The sequence below is a fragment of the Rhincodon typus genome, chromosome 22 (assembly GCF_021869965.1).
Source record: "Rhincodon typus isolate 14 chromosome 22, sRhiTyp1.1, whole genome shotgun sequence".
In the NCBI taxonomy this organism is placed as follows: Eukaryota; Metazoa; Chordata; class Chondrichthyes; order Orectolobiformes; family Rhincodontidae; genus Rhincodon; species Rhincodon typus.
The window spans coordinates 30,496,903-30,520,012 of record NC_063353.1 but is presented as its reverse complement, the minus strand read 5'-3'; the positions used below and the strand labels follow the sequence as shown (position 1 = coordinate 30,520,012).

The 23,110-nt window shown below is 39.4% G+C and overlaps 1 protein-coding gene across 1 annotated transcript in view; it reads left to right on the top strand.

Annotated features, from left to right (window-relative positions):
• LOC109913426 (plexin-B2) overlaps window positions 1-23,110 on the top strand; it is a 138,034-nt gene that overhangs the window by 62,744 nt on the left and 52,180 nt on the right. The window contains exons 2-3 of the mRNA XM_048609967.1: window positions 13,818-14,946; window positions 21,536-21,715. Coding sequence (XP_048465924.1) covers window positions 13,831-14,946; window positions 21,536-21,715 — 1,296 coding nt within the window. The 5' untranslated portion in view covers window positions 13,818-13,830. The remainder of the gene's footprint in view (window positions 1-13,817; window positions 14,947-21,535; window positions 21,716-23,110) is intronic.

Sequence of the window (23,110 nt, the reverse complement as noted above, 5' to 3'; positions counted from 1 at the left end):
TCCAGCTCTACACCTTGTTATCTCAGATTCTCCAGCATCAGCAGTTTCTACTACCCTTTTTGACTATGCTGTGCTTCCTGATTCTCCTCGAACAGACATTAATTTGTGCTGTGTATCAGTTTGGCTTTACCTAGTCTGCTGAGGTTTTGTGCTGCCTTTGATTTTTAGGACAATGGGTTTCTCCCACAGCAGCTTATTTCTCCGAATTGAATGCCTAAAGCTCCATGCTCGTTCGCTAATCCAAGGTAGGAGCTGCTATGACAGGTCAGCAGTGGGGAACAAGGGAGAAAAGCAGCAAGAATGATTTCTTTGTGATTTTATGATCATAGAAGCAGAATGATCCAAATCCTATAAGTTGAAATATCATCATATATCGACTGACCTACCGTGTACTTCCAAAACATGCTGTTTGTTTCCAATTGCTTTTTCTTACCCTTGTTGATGTCGCACAGCCATGCTTTATACATTCCCCTTTAAAATAACGATTAAGAATGACGAGGGCTTTGGTATTTTTCTTTTGGATGCGTTTGGAATTGGCATTGTTTTTCCAGACACAGGCTTTTCCACTGAATTCCTGATGACAGTCTAGCATTTTTGAGAATCCCTCAAACAGCACAAACGGCATTTGGCATGAGCATGCCAAGCATAAAGACAGGGCACAAACCTTTTCATTGTTTATCAGAAAGTAAGTATTTGTAATTTGATGAGAGAAATACACTCACAACTTTCCATGAGAGCTGAAATCTTGAACAGGCAAAATGGTAAGTAGCTGCCCTAGACCTGGGGTTTCTGCTATATTTTTTTCACAGGTCTGATTCAAGGCAGACTGTGGTATACTTGGAATATGGTTGTGATAAAAATCCTATTAATCAAATGTCTCACACATGTCAGAGGTCAGGCTGTGATGTGATGTAATGCTCTGTGGACACTTTACTGGCAAAGGGTTGCTAGCAACTTTTGAAACCACTCCTTTAAATTACTGAAATCTTGAATGGCATGAATATAAAGTTAAAGAACACAGAAAACCAAAAGAGAAAACATCACTTAAAGATATTCAGATAGTGTTTTAATTTTATTCTGCTGAGTATTTTTAAAGTTACAAAATGATTCTGTCTCTCAAAATGCAACTTGGAAATAAACTAATGTGGATATCAGTATTAAATCTCAGTAAATGAATGTGGACTTCAAAATTTTGCAACCCCCACATTACCGTAAGGATTGTTGGAATGGATGAAATGTGCTGAGAGATTGCCAGAAGACATAAGTAAATTTCTTGGTTCTGGCAGTATTATTTGAAGTCAGATTTCCCTAATATTTATTCCTCTGCACTTCCTCTCCCTCACCACCCCACCCCCTGCCTTCACCACACAATAAAAAGGTTGTGAAAGTTTCTAAGTGAAGACAGATGTACTGAAAATGTTGAAGGAGCAGGAGAGTTTTGCCTGAACAAATATATCCACTACATATACCCATTTTCTGATGATAGAATTCCTTATAGTAGACAGGTACAGGGTAGTACAATAAACAGATATATGGTGCTACAATCTGCAAGGCAATCTCTAAAGTACACAATTGTAATCAAAACTGGCTCTCCAGTATAAAATGAATTTTACAACAAGTTCCTTGTTTCATTATATTCTTCCCTGTATTGTTATTTAAGTCTTTCTGAAGCTTTTAATCCAGACTTGAAACTATAAAACTAATAATAGTTATCTAGGCTGCATTCCAAACTTTAAATGTCAACTTGATTCCTTTGTTCTCTTTCCTCTGCTGATTTTACTTTTGTGTATTTTCCTTAAACCTCGTGATGCCATTGTGGTTCGTTTGATGCCTTTCATTTATTTAATGTATCTTTCTATTATTGGCTGAGATGATTTGATACATCATCCCAAAGTCAATCCATCCAGCCTCCTTTATGTTTTCTTGTCTCCTCATTCACCTTTTGTGATTTTATTAATCTGGTTATCCTTGTTATTTTTCAGTTTTGAGTAAGTGTACAAGCTTTTAATGTCAACAGTTCATGCCACAGTTGTTAAGGGATTGGTGTCTCCTGTTTCTGATTATATGTTAAGCATTTGTGGTATTTTTGCTTTTTGGCAGCTATATTGTTGTCCAATTTTGAATCATTATGGCCTACCCAAGAAGCAGTGAGCGATCCTTTTAATATTAAAAAAATCTTTGAGAACTGCATTACTTCGTGTCTTAAATGTCAACTAAAATCTGAGAATTGTTATCTGACCGCATAATGTGTTATAGTCTGATTTGAATGGCTGAGTACGATGAAAAGTACAAGGACTACCTGGCACAAAACTACATCAGTAACAGGATAAAATCAAAAGTAATCTCTCCTTCATCTTCGAATTCCAGGTAGCTAGTTGATTTGAAGTACTGTCTTACCTCTGTCTGTCTCAAATCCAAGCTTGAATCAGTTTGTACTTTTGCTTGTTATCTGTTTCGCAAGTATGAAACTCACTAGATCAGCTCCGTTATGAGGAAGCTGTGGACCTGAGTGGCCATGTGTTTTTCTAAACCAAAAAAAGGAACATTTTTAGGCAGGTGGACCACTTTTCAAGTAGTATGGCCCCAGATCCTTGCAAACTGTCATCCTTGACAAATGTCAAATGAAGCTGTTGTTTTATAAGCCCTGAATTTGCAAAGATACCAATTATGGGCAGCGTGGTGGCTCAGTGCTTAGCACTGCTGTCTCACAGAACCAGCGACCAGGGTTTGATTCCAGCCTTGGGCAACTGTCTATGTGGAGCCTGCACATTCTCTCCATGCTTGTGTTGGTTTCCACTGGCTGCTCTGGTTTCTTCCCACATTCCAAAGATGTGTAGGTTAGTTGGATTGCCCATGCTAAATTTCCCATAGTGCCCAGTGATGAGCAGGTTGGGTGGATTAGCCAGAGTAAATGTAGGGTTACAGGGATAGGGTAGAGGGCTGGGTCTGGATGGGTTGCTCTTCGGAGGGTTAGTGCAGACTCAATAGGCCGAATGGCCTCTTTCCACACTATAGGGTATCTATGATTCTACTTTCCCATGGTAAGGAAGCAATGAGTTGACCACATTTCCAAAATGTAATCATTCTTAACAGTTCAGTGTTTTGTACAAAGCAGTAAAATATAAAGCCTATAAAGTCTTGCTACTGCCCATCCTTCTCTAAGGATGAAATGAGTTTGCAAAACATGACAGCCCTCTTTCTATGCAGACGAGTGGAGAGTGTCATTAAAAATTAATAGATAAAAATAAAATAATTAAAAAGGGGAATGAGATGCTAATCTTCATAGTAAAGTGGCTGGACAAAGCTATAAAGTACTGCCAAGTTCTGGCACTGCATTGCTGGATGCTTTGATAGGCCTGGAAGTAACTGCAGAGCATGTTCACCAGAAGGATACTTGGGCGAAAAGGGTTGTTACAAAGAAGGTTTGCATGGAACAAATTTGCATTCCCTTCAGTGTAGAAGATGAAGTGGTGGTATAATTAAGATTAAACACGATTTAAAAATTTCTATGTTAATTGGCATTCATTTATTACCTCTGGGTTGTGGGGTCTTTGGTTGCTGCATCTGGAAGTAGGGAGCTCAAGTATAATGCTAAAATTATAGCTCACTATTTGGGGTGATGTCAGAAAGTGCTTCCTCTCACAGAGCACCAGGAAAATTTGGAACATTCTCCCCTAAAAATGGTTGCTGCTGGGAGTCAATTGAAAATGTTGAAATTGAGATTATTGGTGTCATCTACATTGGGAATATGGTACTTTGCACAGTTTTCCTAGAGGACCATAGGGTATTCTATAATTCGAGAGAGAATTGGTGGTGACCTTAACCTGATGGTTACCACAGGCAACGGTTAAGGTTAAGAAGGCAGGGCCTTCATGGTGACCTCAGCCAGTATATGAATTGAATCAGTGCTAATGGCCTCACTCTGTATTGCAAACCAGTCTTCCAAGCAGCTAAATTAACCAACCTCCTTTTGGGGGAATCAACTACAAAATGATTTGTAGAACACTGCCATTAAGTCTGCAAGCATGAACCTAAACTTGCAGTTGCCTATCATTTTTATCCTCCATTTGCTCTCACTCCTGAAATGTGTTAGTGAGGCTCGGCTCAAACTCCGGAAGAACTACCTCATCTTTCAACTTAGCACTTTTCATCCTTCTAGCCCTGATACTGAGTTCAACAACTTTAGACTATAACATCTGCCCCATTTTGTTTCATGGTTCTTGGCTAGCTCATTTTCTTTGTTTTCTTATTTCTCTCTTATTTCCTTTGCTTTCAGATGGCAGCTATTCAGCATCCTGATGTTTATACCTCCTCCAGATACAGCTACTGTTTCTCAGACTAATCTTTCTTGTTGTTCTTCCCATTTAACATCTTTTAATTTGCTCAATACCTATTGTGGTTCTACATTTCGCAGTTTTTAGGAAAAGTCACAGATCTAAAAGTGGTGAACACCACCTCTCTCCTCGTTTGTCCAAGACATCAAGCAATTACAGACAGTTGTGAACACAGCCCAGACCATCACACAAACCAGCCTCCCATCCATTGACTCTGCTTTTACTTCCTGCTGCCAAAGGAAAGCAACCAACATGATCAAAGACCCCTCCCACCTCAGTTATACTGTCTTCCACAGAAGTTTGAAAATACATACCAACAGATTCAAGAACAGCTTCTTCCCCACTGTTATCAGACTTTGAACACACCTCTCATATATTAAAGTTGATCTTATTCTGCACCTTCTCTGTAGCTGTAACACTATATTCTGCTTTTTGTTCTATTACCCTGATGTACTTCTGTACGGTATGATTTGCCTGGATAGCACATGAAACAATATTTTTCACTGTATCTCAGTACATGTGACAATAATAAACCCAAATCAATTGGAGCTAAGTTACAGATCTAACTTGATTGGTGGTGGACCAAGCTTGAGTAGCTAACTGGCCTATTCTTGACGAAGAAACTATTTTTCAGCCAGAGGATAGTAAGGAGTTTTGAATTCTTTGTCTAAAAGGGCAATAGAGGCAGAAACCATTCACTCACTTAAATGATATTTGGATATGTATCTGCAGTCCATTAAATTTCAGAGATATAGATCAATGCTCGAAAATGGAATTTGGCTAGTGCAGACACCATGCCCAGAGTAACTTCCTTTCTTGCTGTGAATTTTTTCCACATTTTCTTAATATTCTAAATATCTAAAGAGGAGGAATGTGCAGGGATATGGGGAAAGAGGGCAAGGAAGTGGCAATATGTGAATTCCTCCCTACAAAGGGCAGCACCAATACAGTGGGCTGAATGGCCTTCTGTCCTGTTGCAGTCCAATGATTCTTATTTTATTGTGTTGTATTTTAACATTGTGTTTCCTTTCATCATTTATACTGGCTTTACCTGTCCCAATTAGTCGCTCCCAACCCTCCAGTTGAACATCAGAGCCATGACAAAAGTTTCATAATTATTCATTCTTGGGGAATTTTTTTTTTTTTTTTTTGCAAAGTCTGAATAATGTTTTCATCCTCCCAATACAGTTTTTTATCTTTGTGTTAGATGGGTTGCTGTTTCTTGACAAATATTGTGATGGGAGTTCAGGATAATTTATGAATGACTCAGGGGAGGGTGTGGTGGACCCAACCACCTCTGACTATGGTACTGGAATGGGTCAGTGAGCCAACCATGCTCGTCACAGATTTTGTTGGCCTTGCAACATTCAGGATGTAATGGAGATGATATCTTGCCACTTTTGTTTTTCATCTTGATTTTCTTAAAATATTTTACTAAACTTTGATGAATTCCCATTTTCAGCATGTAATGTTATTGTCATATACATGTAGATTAGGTGCCCAAACTCCTAACGTATAGCCCTTTAAAAAGAGATCGCCAACCCATTCATTTGGACTTAGACTGAGTCCAGTGCTGAAAGAAAAGTGATTGATTTAGTCTCCTTAAAATTATTCTTTTAGCATAGTTGAACATCTGGTCTTCCATTAAGCTCCTTCAAAGAAACTCAAGATTTGTACTTTGTAACCAGGAAGGAAATGGCCCCTCTAAACTTCCTGTATCATATGGAGCTGGTTGTTTTAGGCAAGATACAACTCCAACATGTAGATGCAACAGCTTTGCAAATTCCAAATGCGTATTCATTGCCAAGTTTCTGTGTGGCGAAGGATTGCCCACACTCAACCCTAACATATCTGAAAGTGCTGATGTCTGGAATTTTTCTTTTCATTGGCCTATATTAAATTCTGTCACTACTATCAAGTTTCCATATGTGCAAGCTTCAAGCAGCCAAATCTTAATGGTGTCCTCAAGGGGATTTTACCTGTAAAAATATACTGCTTTCCACAGTGCAGAACAGTTTAAAAATATCAAGAATACAAAGACATGGGAGATTTTAACTCCTTAGCATTTGGCGAAAGGGACAGGTAGCTGGTTTAAAATCCCAAAAAATTGCAAACCTATCCATTTCCACTTCCATTTGGGGATTAGGCAGCTAATCTGCTGCCTATAGGCAAATTCCTCATTAAAACTTCCATTTAAACGATATGCCTCTCTCCTTCTTTTAAAATTTTACTGACTTTCAGATTTAAGTGCTATGGCCCAGGTCTTAAGAAACATGGCAGCTGAAGGAGGAGAGGTAGGAGAGTGTGATTGGGGTGGGGGGACGAGAGAGAGAGAGAGAGAGACCATGTCCAACACGGAAGCTACTTCTGTTATCTTCTATGAGCAGGGAGGAGCAGTGCTTGTCTCTGGCTCAGCAAGCTGCCTGCCTCCTAGCAATCACCATCCCCTCGTCCCCTGATTAAAATTACTATATTCTTCAATTGCTACGCAAGTGCATATGTATGATTGCACCTTGAAAATATGCTCCTTCCACTGATACCAGGAAAGTACAGATTACTAGCTGGAGGGTGTCATGACCAAGGAGCAGCAAAAGGTGTGGTTAGAGAAGTTCAGACTTATTTTGTGAATTATCAAAAAACAAGATTGTTCAACTTTTGGATGGACGGAGGAGCTGTACTCTGACGTTTGTTACGGTGTGATCCAGACACACTCAATGACACCAATGGGCACCACTGTATAACAAGCTACCTTCAAGGACACTCACCTTTCATCTCTTCTCACCTCTAATCTCTGCTTCCTGACATTGCAGACTTCTTGCGCAGCAACCAGCCAGCTTCTCAATCAGAAGAAGTTAAATGGCTTCCTTCCATTAAGATCAGAGGACCTTCACGTTACCCATTTCTTCCTGGTTGTTACAACTCCTGCGAAACAGCTACATCTTTGGCTTCGCCATTTAGAAGGATCTCGAATGAAATGGCCCTGGAGATATGAAACAAACCCCTGAACAACATGTGGCACTAGTCCCTGTCACTTGGCTGAGTGCTGCAGATTGGAATGTGGGCAATTAGTTGACCAATGTTTGTGTCTTTCATCTGTAGATGTCTATAGTCAGATCAATTAACACATCCTTTGATACCCTCACTCTATCCCTGATACCAGCAAAGTGCATTATGGATAAATAAAAGGAAAGAGTATGGGAGAGAAGTGAAGCTAAAAGTTTTGGTGCCACTCCTTTAGTTAATGCAAGAATGGATGTAATCTCTGGCAGAATTCACCCTCTCAAGGATAATTGTGGATGGACTACAAACGCTGGGCTAGCCAAAAGCACTTGTGTCCTAAGAAAAAATGGAGGAAAAAAAATTGGATGAGCACATTTGTGAAGTGGCTGAGAGGCATTTCAGGACCATTCCATTGCCATGAAGCATCATGAAGTGTAGAGCCTTCCACCAAGGACTCCCATTTGCTTTGAATGGCAAAATGCCCCAGAGGACTTCACCATTGAAGAGATGAGGTACCGTGGTTGGAGGATATGTGGTAAGAATAATCACAGGAGATTCACAAAAGTGCAGTTTGGTGGAGTCACTCCATACTCTGAAATGTCTTTATGATTACCAGAGTCTGGCTGAAAGTTTATTTTCAGAAATGCATTGATGGTAATAGATGCGATGCCATGGGAAGTTTCAATGTTTCAGCTCAGCGTTATTGTGTAATTTAGAAATAATCATTATCTGTTGATGTATCCATTAAGAAGCAGTTGGAGGCATATTAATCCAGCCAGACATCTAAATATAGAATTCTGTGACCAGAGACTGTGAACAACTGGTGTACGTTTTCCTGGTCTTTGGATCACAAAGAAACCATTAACAAATTCGGAATAATGAATGGCAGGGGCATGAACTGCAGAGTCATTACAGTCTCCAAGCTATCTTCTCTCCCATGTGGAAATCACTTTCACACAGAGGTCAGACACTTTTTATTTGCCTTCCTTTGGCTTAGTTCAAGAGAATATGAAGGGAGCTTAACTTTAAGGCAAAATCATTATGAACTGATGAAAATGAGAGTCTTTGAATTGGTATTACAAAACCCTTGTTTACAAGGAGTGCCAAACTATTCCAAGAAATGCAAATAAATTTTAATGAGTTAAGTCAGGATATTAATGCGGAAATTAGTGCAGGCAACTGATAGTCGTGGGCATTAATGCCATTGCTTTGTTATAATGGATGAATTTAATCAATGTGCCTTGCTTCTTTCCATCCCAGAAATGTTGTTTTCATGACATCCTATGTGAACTCTGTCTAGTTGTGTAAAGTGTCGAAGGTTTACCATTTCTCATAACCATCCTCCACTCAATGCTTACAGTATAAATTTTGATGTAGGAATGGGAGTTGGGTTGTGGCAGAAAAATATTGACCTGTGTTGAACCAAGATCCACAATGGGTGGTGAGCAATACAATCCAGTATTATTGCGTATCATGTTTGTTAAATTTGAAAGGAGTGGAAGGTGGTAGGGAGAGGCTGAATAGGCTGGGGTTTTTATTTCTGTGGAGCATTGGAGGCTGAGGAATGACCTTACAGAAGCTCATAAAATCACGAGGGACATGGGGTGAACAATCGTGGTCTTTTTCCCAGGTTAGGGGAGTCCAAAACTAGAGGACACAGATTTAAGGTGAGATGGAAAAGATTTAAAAGGGACCTGAGGGGCAACTTTATCACACAGAGGGTGGTATGTATGGAATGAGCTACCAGAGGAGATGGTGGAGGCTGATACAATTACAGCATTTAAAAGGTATCTGGATGGGTACGTGAACAGGAGGGGTTTAGAGGGATATAGGCCAAATGCTGGCAAATTAGACTAGATCAGCTTTCTTTATCTGTTTGGCATGAATGTGTTGGACCGAAGGATTTGTTTCCATGCTGTATAACTCTGACTGTATAACTGTTAATGTGGAGAAACAGCTATGATACAAGTCAGACCAATGTGATTCGAAGATTACAAGTAACAAAAAAACAATAGACAGAGAGAGAGAGCAGCTGGTATCATTCCGTCATTTGTACATTGTAATGCTTTGACTTTCTTGTTATGCCACTGCTAATTTTCAAGATGAATGATATCTGTAATGCATGTTTATAAACACAAACGCAATGTTGTACCAATAATTTCCTGCAGCAATACTTTCTTTATAAATGAAGTTGTGATGAAGATGAGTTATTTTGAAGTGACTTGTTTGCAAGGAATAGTTTTTGATATCTGACAGCTGTTGTCATACAAGCCAGTATGGTATCAGATTAGCTTTGTGTCAGTAAAAACAATCCAGAATAAATGCCATTAAAAAAAGCTAAGTTTTCAAGAAACGTTTGTGTCTTCTGGCATCCTATATTCCTTTGACTTGAGCTGCAATTATTTACTAATACATGACATTTTTCAGAAAAGAGGTTGCATTTATTTAGAACTGAAATCACACCTTCAATGTTCCAGAACTCTTCGTAAATAATTGCATTTGCGGTGCATTTGCTATTCTTCAGTAGGCAAATGTGGAGGTCAGTTTATAAAGTGACGCCCCAGAAGCAGTAAATAATGTGCATAATTATTTTTCTGTTGTTGAGAGAGATGTTGAGAAGACTAGTAGAATAAAGTGTTTGTATATCTATTTGAGCAGGAAGACAGCACCTTCCTCCACAGAAGAAATATGGCATATTCGACAATGTAGCACTTCCCTGAGGTGACACAGAATCATGGATCAGGGTTCTTCAGATGGTGAGGTTTCCTGTCCTGCCATCTAAAGAGTCATTGGAGAATATATCTCTACCATTACTGGCTGCCCTTGGCCGTTAAACATTGCAAGGAATGTTAATGGGCTGGAGGTGGAATTTCTCCCCTTCCCTTGGGACGAAGCCCTATTGCAGAGAGCTGTTGGAAAATCAGATTAGCTGATGGGTCCGTAGCCCCAGCAGTTGTGAAAGCTGCAGTGAACAGGGCTGGGGCTGCATGCAGCTCCCGGATTCTAGGGCCAGGTGATTATGGGGGTCTTGGGTTGGAGGGAATGGAGCACTCATGGCTGTGCAGGTCCTGCACACAACGTGACCACAAGAGGCCATTGTTGAAGCCATGTATTTTCACACCCAGGGCTTGAGAAGAGTAACTCTCTGAGCTTTCCTGACCCCACCTCCCCAGCCCACCAAATCTTGCTGATAAATTTCTTCCAGCTGTCTGAAAATTGAAACAAGGCAGGAAAAGATCTCTAAGTGGTCAGTAGTTAGGGGTGGTGCAGACTTGATGGGCTGAATGGCCTTTATCTGCACTGTAGGGATTCTGTGATTCTAGTGCTTCCTGCCTGCTTTTTCTAGATTCATTCTCCTGTCTCTTCCCTGTTGTACACCTCCCACCTCCAGAACAAATAAAGACAGGTTTCCCAGACCAACAGTTGAAAAATTTGCCTGACAGCTATGATGCATCTAAATGTAACCTGCTTAGGTGCTTTTGAGTGGCTGCAGTTCTTCGGGAGTGAGGGGAGGAGAAGGGAAATTAACTTCATTTCAGTCTGTTAAGTTTGCAGCTTATGTAACTTGATTTTGAAATATATGCTTGCATGTGCTTTTCTCACATAGTCTTTCTCCTTCAGCTGCAGTATGATCATTATACTGGCAACGGCAAAATATATCATCACTTTGGAGCATTTTCTGCATAAAAAAAGTTCAACTTGACAATTTTAACCCAATCAACTTAAACTTGTAGTTTGAATATTCGATTATACTTCTCATTGTGTACATTGTAATAAATAGGGTTTCACTTTACTGAAAAGTGTAAGTAAGATAAGGTCAGTAATTTTGGGCTACTCCCTATGTACTGGTTTTGTTATATTTTGTCATAATGGTGCCTGCTTTTGGATTGTCCTATGATTGACTAAACAGTCAGCTCAAACTAGCCTGAAAACTAGAATTCAGCTGTTTATGGATTGCCATGTTTCATTGAGGAAAATATTGCAATTGTATTGGAAAATCTTTCCAGGAGGGAAATGTTTACTAGTTGGCAATAAGATCTTTTACAGGGTGAATAATTTTGAGAATGGCAAATACTCAAGTATGAAATTCAAACAAAGGGAAGAGATGAACACAACAACCACAGGCTACTCTGCTTAACACCTTGAATGAAGGAACCTGGAGACGATAGCCTAAATCATCTGTTCAGCAATCAAACCCCTCTTTCTGACATTAACCAGACAAAATATTACAGACTAAGCATCCTTCACATTTTCTAGTCAAACTATTAATTTCCAGTTCATAGATAATTGTCAGAATAAGGTTAAAATACAGTGATTTGCAAGTTTAATGTTTGTACTTTTAAGGTTAAGGCATAGCGGAATGTTTCAGCCAAGCGGAATGCAGATCTGTGGCATGTTGTGGACACTTTTCGTGACCTAGATGAGGCCATGTGTCAGAGATGCCACCAGCTGCAAAATTTTGAGCCCTGGTTTCACAACTAGGAGTTACTTGGTTTAAAGAAAAGTTGAATGTTAGGTATAAATTAGTTGAATAATTGTTGAGTTTTCTCATTTTGTAGAAAAAAATAGTTTTCTTTAAATTTTAATATCCCTTGTATACTATATCAAGCCCAGACTGCTTTCAAATTATATGTGTTGACTGTCGTGAAAAATAATAATTTTTGTGATTGACCTGGAATTATATGAAATTAGGTAATGTAGGAAGAGGAACACGCTTCACAGAAAAGTTTGTCCTTCTCCATATGGCATTGTTCACATATCAAATGGATTTGTTTATTCTAATGATCACTGTCAACTGTTGGCTCAGTATATTGCTAAAACAGCAGTATAATTTTAGTTATAATTAGGCAAATGAGAGTTTTCTGCATTGTTCCTGTTTTATTCTGCCAGTGTTTTGGACATTCCAATAAGAACAGGAAAATTGGGAGCCAACCCACTCTTACGTTCCTTTCTTTTTGATATATTATGAATTTGGCTTGCAGCATTGCAGATGGAACTTAATAGGTTTAATCTAATAGCCGTTACAGAAACATGTTTGCAAATGGACCGAAGTTGGGAGCTAACTATTCCAGGATATGTAACATTTGAAAGAAATAGGTAAAATGAGAAAAAGTAGGTGGTGTTAGTGATGATGGTTGGTGGGGTAACCTGATAAAAGATGGGATGCAGATATTAGTGAGAAAAAATATAACTCAGAAAGTCAAGAAATAAAAGTAATAAATTAAACTTAAAAAAACCAAAGTGCAAAAAGCATTAGTGGGTGTTGTCTAAAGGTCCCCTAAAAGTATTAGCATATAGCTAAGTATGCAAATCAAGAAATTGGAGAAGCACAAAAGGTTAATCTAATTATCATGAAGGACATTAATTTTGACATGGACTGAGCAGCAATTTTCAAGAAGTTTGAAGGCAAGTTCATGGAAGTCTACAATGTGGTTCTCTAAATCAATCAAATCAGAAATTGCTAGGGAAATTTAACAGGTCTGGCAGGATCTGGTTCACATTTTGAGTCCCGTGACCCTCCTTGAGAACTGAAGAAGTTCTGTATTCCCTTTGCAGATCCTGCTAGACTGCTGAGTTTCTCCAGCAATTTCTGTTTTTGGTTGTTTCATATTTCCGGCATCCACAGTTCTTTGTCTTATTTTAGTTTTCTAAATCAGTATTTTGAAGAACCAAATAGAGATCAGGATAATCTCAATCTAATATGAAGAAATGAGAAAGGGTTTAAGTATGTTGTATTAAAGGTGTCTCTGGGTAAGAGTGATCATAATATGAAAGAATATTAAGTCTAGCATCTTAAATCTGAACAACTCATAATTTACAACAAATGTATGTTCATTTGAGCAACAAAAACCCGCAGAAATAAGTGGTGAAATTGTGAATAAATAGGAGGTTAAGATTGTATTACAGATGAGAATGAGGCTTATTAAAGCTGCCAAAAAAAGTGGCAAGCCTAAGATTCAGAGGATTATAGAATTCATGAAAAGAGCATCAAAAGACTAATAAAAAAAAGGAAAAAGCAAAGCAAATGAGAGATTAACAAATGGCTTTAAAATAGATTGCTAAAGTCATTGGGAAGAGATTAGAGAAAATAAACTGCAGAGTCATTTGGTTGTAAGTTAAAGTAATTTACATTTACCTTGTGTAGACTATTTGTGATTCGTTTGGAAGATTGTGCTCAGAAACAAAGCCAGTTTGATTAGGCAATGCAGAAAAGGAGATCAGTAAGTCAGAATGTTGGAAATGTCTTTATAGGAAGTGCATTGATGTTTTACATGCAATCATTTGGGGCAAGAGTATTTAAAATAAATAGTTCAGGGTGATAATATTTGGGAATGAGTGGGCTCCAAGAGCTGAGATATTTGATTTCTATATTTATTTTTATATAGCACCTCAAAATAAGATGTTTGCAAGGCCATGATCATGTTTTCTTTTATTTGATGCATTCAACAATTCATTTATATTAAAAACCTTGTGTTTTTGCAGTTTGGTTTTGGAAATGTCACCTTGGGCTTGGATGTTCTGTGCGCTCGCAGCCTTTTGTTTAGGCTTTAAACCTGGAGCTGACGGATATGATGAATTTACCAGTGCCACAAACCTGCTACATTTGGCCATTGATGATACTACTGAGCAAGTGTATGTTGGGGCAGTGAATTTCCTCTATCAACTAACACCAGACCTCCAAGAGGAAAAGAAAGCAGCAACTGGTCCAGAACGTGATCATCCGAAGTGTGTCCCACCAATAAAGACTTCAACCTGCTCAAATGCAGTACCAACTCAGAATTACAATAAACTCCTTTTAATAGACAAAGATAGGAAGAGACTCGTAATATGTGGAAATATATTTAAGGGAATCTGCTCATTAAGGCAGCTGAATGACATCAGTGCAATCGAATATGAAAATGTGAATGGTGGAGAAGCTACTTTCGTTGCAAGTAATCAATCAACTGTGGGCCTTATAACTCTCATGAATAACACAAAAAATGAACTCAAACCAGTGATGTTTGTTGGAAAAAGTTTTGAAACATACGCAAATGCAATAGTAAGCACCAGAACACTCTCTGAAAATGAACAGGGCCACCTTTTTGAGCTTGTTCAAGATTCTTCAGCTGTGAAACCAGATTCTCATCTACAATATCGACATGATTTTAAATTTTCTTTTGAAGATGGGAACTTTGTTTATTTCCTTTTTTCTCGAACGGATGGAGCGCAAGAGGAACCTACAACTTACATATCACGGATTTGCATTTCTGATGTCTTTTACTTTTCTTATATTGAAATGGTCTTGAAATGTGATGATTGTAATCTCGTGCAGGCTGCTTATATTAGTCATCCTGGAGAAAAACTTGCTCAGCATATGAACAGATCAGGTTTATATGGGACTGTAACTTCACAGGATAAAGTACTATTTGCTGTGTTTAACAGAGGTAACCTAAAAACAACCTCATCCGATAAGTCTGCTTTCTGCATGTTCTCCTTGAAGCAGATAAATGAAAAGATTGAAGAATATAGAGAAATCTGCTATAGTAGCAAAGAGATGAAAGAGAAAAATGAAATCATTTATAATCCATACAAATCTGATGGTTCGCACAATTGTCCTAAGGATTTGAATAAGGTAGATATGCTTACTGTCCTAAGGATGTTATTTGTATGTTTTTAAGTATGATTTCATAAACTGTATAATGAAATTGAATTAGCAGTCTTCAAACACTTGGGACTCTCTCAAGTGCCCCAATTTGTAATAGGAGCACTTCACTTTTTGAGTCTAATGTGAAGATATTTTGGCACTTTTTTTTGACCACATATTTGTGCTTCCACTAGGCTTTTCAAAAAAAAGGCATTCCAGTGATGAGCATTCAGTTTTGGGCTCCATATACAGGATGCTTCAAGCATCAGCTATTCTGTCTGGAGCCAGATTGTTAATGGGAAATTCATGGTTTGCAGATTATAGCAAAGTCGACTTTTTGCCAATGTGCTGTATTTGGCTGCAATGAAGAACAAGTATTAAAACTGAATAGGAAACTAGAATGTGTTCTTTTGAAGCATTAGGACACTGATAAAATCTATACTTCCAAATTTCCTCTGGAGAGATGCCATTTAATCCTTATATATGTTTCAGTTTGAATTCCCCATATTGTCTCCATTCTGAAGAATCGCATTCTTTAATATATGTCCACTTTTAAAAATTCATTTATGGATGAGGGCATCGCTGCAAGGCCAGCATTTATTGCCCATCCCTAATTGCCCAGAGGGCAGTTGAAAGTCAACCACATTGCTGTGGGTCTGGAGTCACATGGAGACCAAACCAGGTAAGGATGGCAATTTCCTTCCATAAAGGACGTTAGTGAACCAGATGGATTTTCACAACAGTTGTCCTTGCATTCATAGTCATCATTAGATGAATAATTCCAGATTTTTATTGGATTTAAATTCCACCATCTGCCATGGCAGGATTCAAATCCAGGTCCCCAGAACATTACCTGGATCTCTGGAATAGTAGTCCAGCGATAATACCACTTGCCTCCCCTCCCATCGTTTTTGCATGTGCAAAATTTAAAGGTAAAATCCTAGTCCAGAGGACCATAGGGCTACACTCTCGTTAGAGAGAGATGGCTGGTGATGGTTTAACCTGAGGGTCACTACTCCTCAGGTAAGGGGCAAGGTCACGAAGGTGGGAGCTTCATGGTGATGAGGATACAAGGTATAAGGACATTGCTTATGAAAGAATATGGCTAAGTAGAAAAAGTGAACTGGAATATTTTTCGTGTAAATGTAAAAACTGTGCCGTGGTTTATGCATTGGAATTAGAAATTATAAATGGGTTAAGAGATAATTATGTAGAAAGGGTTTTGAATTATTTTGAAGAAAATGTTTTATATTTGGAAAAGGAACCAGCTTATTTGTCCTCATAGCCTTTATTTTGATTTATTTATAGAAGCAAACTCTTGTGTTGGATCATTTAGTGCTGGTTTTCTATTCTTCTTTCTCTCCTCCCTATCTTAGCCATGCATCATTCCTGTGATTGTGTTGTGTACTGCAACTCCACAAAATAGATTTGAGGAAGGCAGTGTTCACAATATCTTAGTGCATCTGCTGTGAATGAATGTCTGAATTATACCAAGAAGACTATTTATCTGTACAGCTGAACTTGGTTATGAGAATTGATTTTCTACCTTACTTTAGAGAATAGGAAAAAAGATTTTATGTTCAATCCTACAGTTTAGGTGGTATTGTATACCACACGAGGTAAACATTACTTGCTTGCAGAAAACAGTTTTTTTTTAATGTATCTATCTTATTATGTTGAATTAGATCACAGACCTGAGGTAAGCTTTGTGAGAATGCTAATGAGGGGAAAGTAACTCACTCAGAGATAGTAAGAACTGCAGATGCTGGAGTCAGAGATAACACACATGGAGCTGGAGGAACCGCTTGGTCTCACCAATGTAGCGGAGGCTCAGAGACCAAGAGCACCTGCGCTCTGTTTGTGACAATCGACAACACCTTCCGGTTGCAAACCATTTTAACTCCCCCTCCCACTCCCACTCCCTGGATGACATGTCCATCCTGGGCCTCCTCCAATGTCACAATGACACCACCTGCAAACTGGGGGAGCAGCACCCAATATTTCGCCTCAGGAGTCTACAACCCAATTACCTAAATGTGGATTTTACCAGTTTTAAAATCTCCCCACCCCACCCCGGCCTCATCCCATGTCCAACCCTCCCTCTCATCCCCGCCTCCTAGACCTGACACAACCTGTCCATCTTCTCTCCCACCCATACCCCACCCATCCCACTGACCAATCCCCACCACTCCCTACCTGCACTCACCTATCACCATCCCACCTACCTTCCCCAGCCCCACCCCTCCAATCTATTTATTTCTGAGCTCCCTTCCCCCCTACCCCAATCCCATTTCTGAAGAAGGGTCCCAACCCGAAATGTCAACTTTCCTGCTCCTCTGTTGCTGCCTGGCCTGCTGTGTTCCTCCAGCTCCATGTTGAATAATGAGGGGAAAGCTTGTATTTGTTCTTCTCAGACGATACAGGGTTGTGAGGTGATATAAAATAAATCAAGATTATGATATGTTAGGGTGTGGTAGACAAATTAAAACTCTTTCATTTGGTTGATAGATCTGTATTCCCTAATACTTGTACTAATGTTTTGAATGCGAGATGCAGTGTGGGGATGTGATGAAGTATTATCTTGCACAGTGAACAGTAATGACCAGAAACACTCTGCTAATGCAGTAGGTTGAAGCAGAAACAATCCATGATTTCAAAAAAAGATGGATGGGCTTTTAAAGGAAACAAACCTACAAGGCTACAGGGGCCAGACAGGTGAAAAGGAACTAACTGGATTGCTCCGAGGATGACCAACATAGATTTGACAGAAAGAGGCTACTTTGCCGGTGCTATAAATGACTCTGTTTGACAGTGTAAGGGAGAAAGTCCATTCGGGCTATTTTATCTCATTATTCTGAACAAATTGTTAGTTACATCCTGCTAGCCAACTGGAGCATCCAACCCAGTTTCTGAAATTATTCCAGAGTTTTGCTTCACATTGTCAAAAATCACACGACACCAGGTTATAGTCCAACAGGGTTGTTTGAAAAGCCAAGCTTTCGCAACTCTGCTCCTTCCTCAGGTGTAGTGTAGAAGAGGAGGTATACCGACACGGAATTTATAAGCAGAAAGGTAACAATGGCTTGCTGACCACCTTCTGTTGAATCTGTAATCAGTTAGAAAGGAGACACCGGTTTCTATTGATTAAAATGCAATGCCCTGAAAATGCAAATCCCTCATGAGAACGGGATACGATGCTCAACTCATTGATTGCCAGTTCTGACGTTCCACAGCGAAAAACCAAAATGACCTGTTCAGAAGACAGACACAGGATACGACCGATACGGTATCCTTCGTCGTCCAGTACTTACCTGAAGTGGAAAATTGATGCCGTGTTTTTCACAGCCTTCAACACATTATTAATGACAATGAGCACCTCACCACCTACGCCTCCAGTCCTTGCCTTCAAATGACCACCAAACCTTAAACAGATCATTGTTCGCAGCAAACTGCCCAGCCTTCAGGACAACATCGACTACAACACCACACAACCCTGCCATGGCAATCTCTGCAAGATGTCAGAGCTTTGACACGGACACTAACGTCACATGTGGGTACACCACCCACCACACACCACACACATGGCAGATACTCATGTGACTCGGCAAGTGTTTTCTATCTCATATGCTGCAGGCAAGGATGCCCCGAGGTATGGTACATTGGCAAGACCATGTAGACGCTGAGACAACAGGTGAATGGACATCATGCAACAATTGCCAGACAGGGGTGTTCCCTCCCAGTGGGGGAACACTTCAGCAGTCAAGGGCATTCAGCCTCCGATTTTCTGGTAAGTGTCCTCCAAAGCGGATTTCAAGATACGCAACAACACAAAATCGCTGTGCAGAGGCTGACGCCAGCCTCAAACGTGACCTTTCATTCATGTCGTGCTACAGGTGCCCCCACCACACTGTATACTCTCACACTGACACTCACACTCACACACTCATGCACACACACACACACTCGTGCACACACACACACTCATGCACACACACACACACTCGTGCACACACATGCACGCTTACACTTGGGCGCTCTCGCTTTCACGCACTCCTGCTCTTGCGCTGGCATGCATGTATGCACATATATATAAATCTGTGAGGTGAATCATTTCATCAAAGATGTCTGCGTATTCACAGATACATTCTATTTTGTTCAAAAAAAATGCCTGACTCCAGTTTAAAACACAGACAGATTCTAAACAAGGCCTCACACCTAAAATGCATTGTCTGACCTGAGATGTCACCTGTTGTCACCTATTAAAACCTTTAATTATCTCAGGGCAATGACTTGAGAGAAGTTCTGGGATTTGCATTTTAATCAATAGAAACCTGCGTCTCCTTTCCAACTGATTAAAGATTCAACAGGAGGCGGTCAGTGAGCCATTTGTTACCTTTCTGCTTATAAGTTCTGGGTTGGTATACCTCCTCTTCTACACTACACCTGAGGAAGGAGCAGAGCTAAAAAAGCTTGTGTTTTCAAATAAACTTGTTGGACTATAACCTGGTGTCGTACGATTTTTGACCTTGTCTACCCCAGTCCAACACTGTCACCTCCACATCATTGCTTCACATTGTTACTGAGAAGTTCATTTCACATGTTTATCATGTTTTGTATGAGGCATATCCTGGCATCTGGTCCAAGTTTTTGACCCAAGGACTTGTGAGCGTTTGACCTGTTAATTTAAAACATTGTTATCGACCCCTGTTATTCACTTCCTTTTGCCATATGAGGTATGAATTTTTCCAATGACTTAGGTCAATATATTTCTGACTTTGAGCAGTCCAGGAAATGTCCACAGTGGGGAAACAATTAGCTGTAGGTCATAAGCAAAAAGAAGCAGATAGATTGAGGAAGCAAACTGTAAGGCAGTACACCTTGGGTGTAAGAATTATGATGAGGGAGGCTCTAGTGGAATAGAAACAGAGATGTGGAGACCCCACTGAATATTTAAAAACTAACTCGCAGTTCAAAATCTGATCAGTGTCTAATAGATGCTATTTTTTGTCTGCTCCAATAGTTTGGCATCTTAAAGATCCTATGAGGCATTACAAACTATCAGTACAGTACAGTTTGGAAGCACAAAATTAATATCACACATTTAAATAATAATTTAGATAACGAAACATTGAAGTTATAATGGGCTTCAGAACCCAGCAATGATTCACCCTGATGATAGGAAGACTTTGGCCTATTAGGAGTGATTGGAAAAACATGGTTTATATAACCTGTGGTTGATGTAGTTAAGGGATATTCTCACTGAGATGATTGTAAGAATGATGGGAATTGGAAATATAAATAAAAAACCGTTGTTCCTATTGGTGCAGAAATCTCAAAATAAGGGAATGCAATTTGGAGGGAAAAATTCATGATCTATTATGTCTGTGGAGTTGGAGAACATTTTTCTTGGCCCCACTTATTTCTTTATCCAAATTTCTGGGAACTACATCTTCTAAGAAGGTCATTGCCTTATGAAGACAGTATAATCCTATGCAAATAGATGAGAGAAAAATCTTCCAGAAATTAATATTCTTCTGGCAGCAGTCAATCCTTCTAGAAATTATTCTCTACATAGAACAGTGATTTTCATTTTCTAATCATTGAAATGATTAGAATCCTCAAAAGATCTGAAAGCCACCCTGTCTTCCTACACCTATCTCCTCACTTACCTCCCCCCACTCCAGTAGATTTGAATACAAATCTAGATAAAATGTCAGAATAAAAAGGTTTTGAAGATTCTTAATTGTGACATTTTTGAAAGAAATTGATGTGGAAGCAGTTGATGTATTCATAAAGTAGGTAGCTGATTATTTGGGCAAATGAACTTAAGGGTTTTGGAGAAATGGGGTTTGAAATGAATGACTGACAGAAGACTCACAAAATAGTATACAAGCCTGTGGAGTCTAGTACACAAAGTCTTGTCCTGTTTACATTAGTATTTTTACTTTTCTCTACACCTTAGAGCTTGACTGACTTCTTTGACCAAATTTAGACACATGGTTTAAGAAGCATTCTGACTGGGACATTGCACAGGTGTATTGGGATATGCTTCAAATTCTACTCTACTAGATTACCCAGGCTTATTCAACAGTCATTGATCCAGTCTGATTTTTCAAGCATGCTGTGGCTTGGATAAAAAAACCATCTGTCCAGCAGCAAATAATGGGGGAGTGCAGAAGTAATATATCCACTGTCACACATCACATTCATAATGAGTGTCAGCTGTGATTCAATTTGTAACATTCTTGCCCCCCTCCCCCCACCCCCCACCTTCACCCCGAGTCATAAGATTGGGGTTTAATCACACTCCAGGATGAGAGAATAAAAATCAATGCTGACATTCAGGTGCAGTACTGCAGTGGACTGCTGCATGGTGGTTGGAACTGATGTTTTTCAGATAAGATGTTAAATTGAGGCTCAAGCCTGTTGGCAGATATAAAAGATCCTATGGCACATTTTCGAAGAAAAGCGTGGGAGTTATCCCTCGTATCCCTCGCATTGTTCATAATTGTTGGTACTGACCTGAATTTTTTATTAATCTTATTGATTTATGAAAATTGATTTTCTGCTATCCCAGGGACAAGCAAAGGCATATCCTTGCAGTGGTGAACACCTTCCATATCCCATTGCAAGTAGAGAAGGTATTGCTGCTACACCTCTGCAACATTATGATACCAATTTATCAGCAATAGCTGTGACCGTGGAGAATGACCACACAATTGGCTTTTTAGGCAACATAAAAGGAGAAATTCATAAGGTAAGACTTTATGAAGCAGCATTCTATTTTTAATGAGAAAGTGATGGAAGATGTTGTTGACAGTCTGTCAAGTGTCACTTACTCAGCGATAACCTGACTGATGCTCAGATTGTGTCCTGCCAGGACCACTTGGCTTCTGACCTCACTACAATCTTGGACATAAATGCTGAACTTCAGAGGTGATGGCAATGATTGCTCTTTAAATCAAAGCAGCTTTTGACTGCCTACAGCATCAAAGGGCATTCGCAAAACTGGAGTCAAAGGGATTTGGGGAAAACTTTCCACTGTTTAGAATCATGCATAAGACGTAGGAGCAGAAATAGGCCACTTGGCCTACCAAGTAAGACCATGGCTGATAATCCTCAACTCTACTTTCCTGCCTTCTCCCTATAACATGTTTTTTTAACATGTTGTTATTATCTGCTGATTATCATCTGTCCCAGAGTATAGCTACTGTTAGAGGACCTTTTAGACTACACTCAACAGCGTCTCCTTCCCCTTGTTATTTCTTCCCTCCATCTTTGGATCCAAGATCATTTTGTGCTATCTACTTATTCCATTCTGTACTAACAAAGCTACCCACTGCCTTTTCCTTCTTGCCTGTTCTTCCAGAAAGTTACATACCCTTGAATATTTAGTTACGAACTTTGGTCACCTTTTAATCATCTCCCTGTAGTGGCTATAAGATCATGTCATTTAAGCTGTATTTGTGCCATGAATTAATTTATTTTGTACTGAATATTATGTATAGTCAAGCAAAGAACCGTTAATTTTGGCTTTTCCCCATTTTTCCCCTTTAATATTATTTTGCTGCTGTATTTTTATGTCTTGTTATCTCTGTCCTTTCCCATCCCACTCTGGGTGTCATTAACCAAATAGCTGCCCTCTCATGCCGCCATTTCTTTTTGATTTGTAAGCCTAAACTTTCCCCTCTTGCAAACCAGCACCCATTCCATTAATTAGTTTAAAGCCGTCTCTATAGCTTTTGTCACGACACTGCTCCCAGAACATTTTCAGTGAAGCTCGTCCCACTGGAATGGCCCCTTTCCTCCCCAGAATTGGCTTCAGTGACCCATGAACTGAAACCAATCCCATCCACACTAATCTTTGAGCCATACGGTTAACTTCTTCACTTTATTATGTTATGACACATGGATAGCGAGCCAAATCAGCCTTACTGTCCCAGGATTCACAACACAGTGAAATTAAAACGTTCAGTGACCCTCAAAATTGCTCAGTTGTTCCTAACCAGATTTGACAAATAACAGATCTTGGGCAACAATTTTACAACATGAACAAAAATTAACAATTTGTTATTAAGGATGAAACTTTAGTATCTATGATCTGAGCCCAATCTTCTTTAATCGTAAAACCCTACTTACAATACTGACTGAC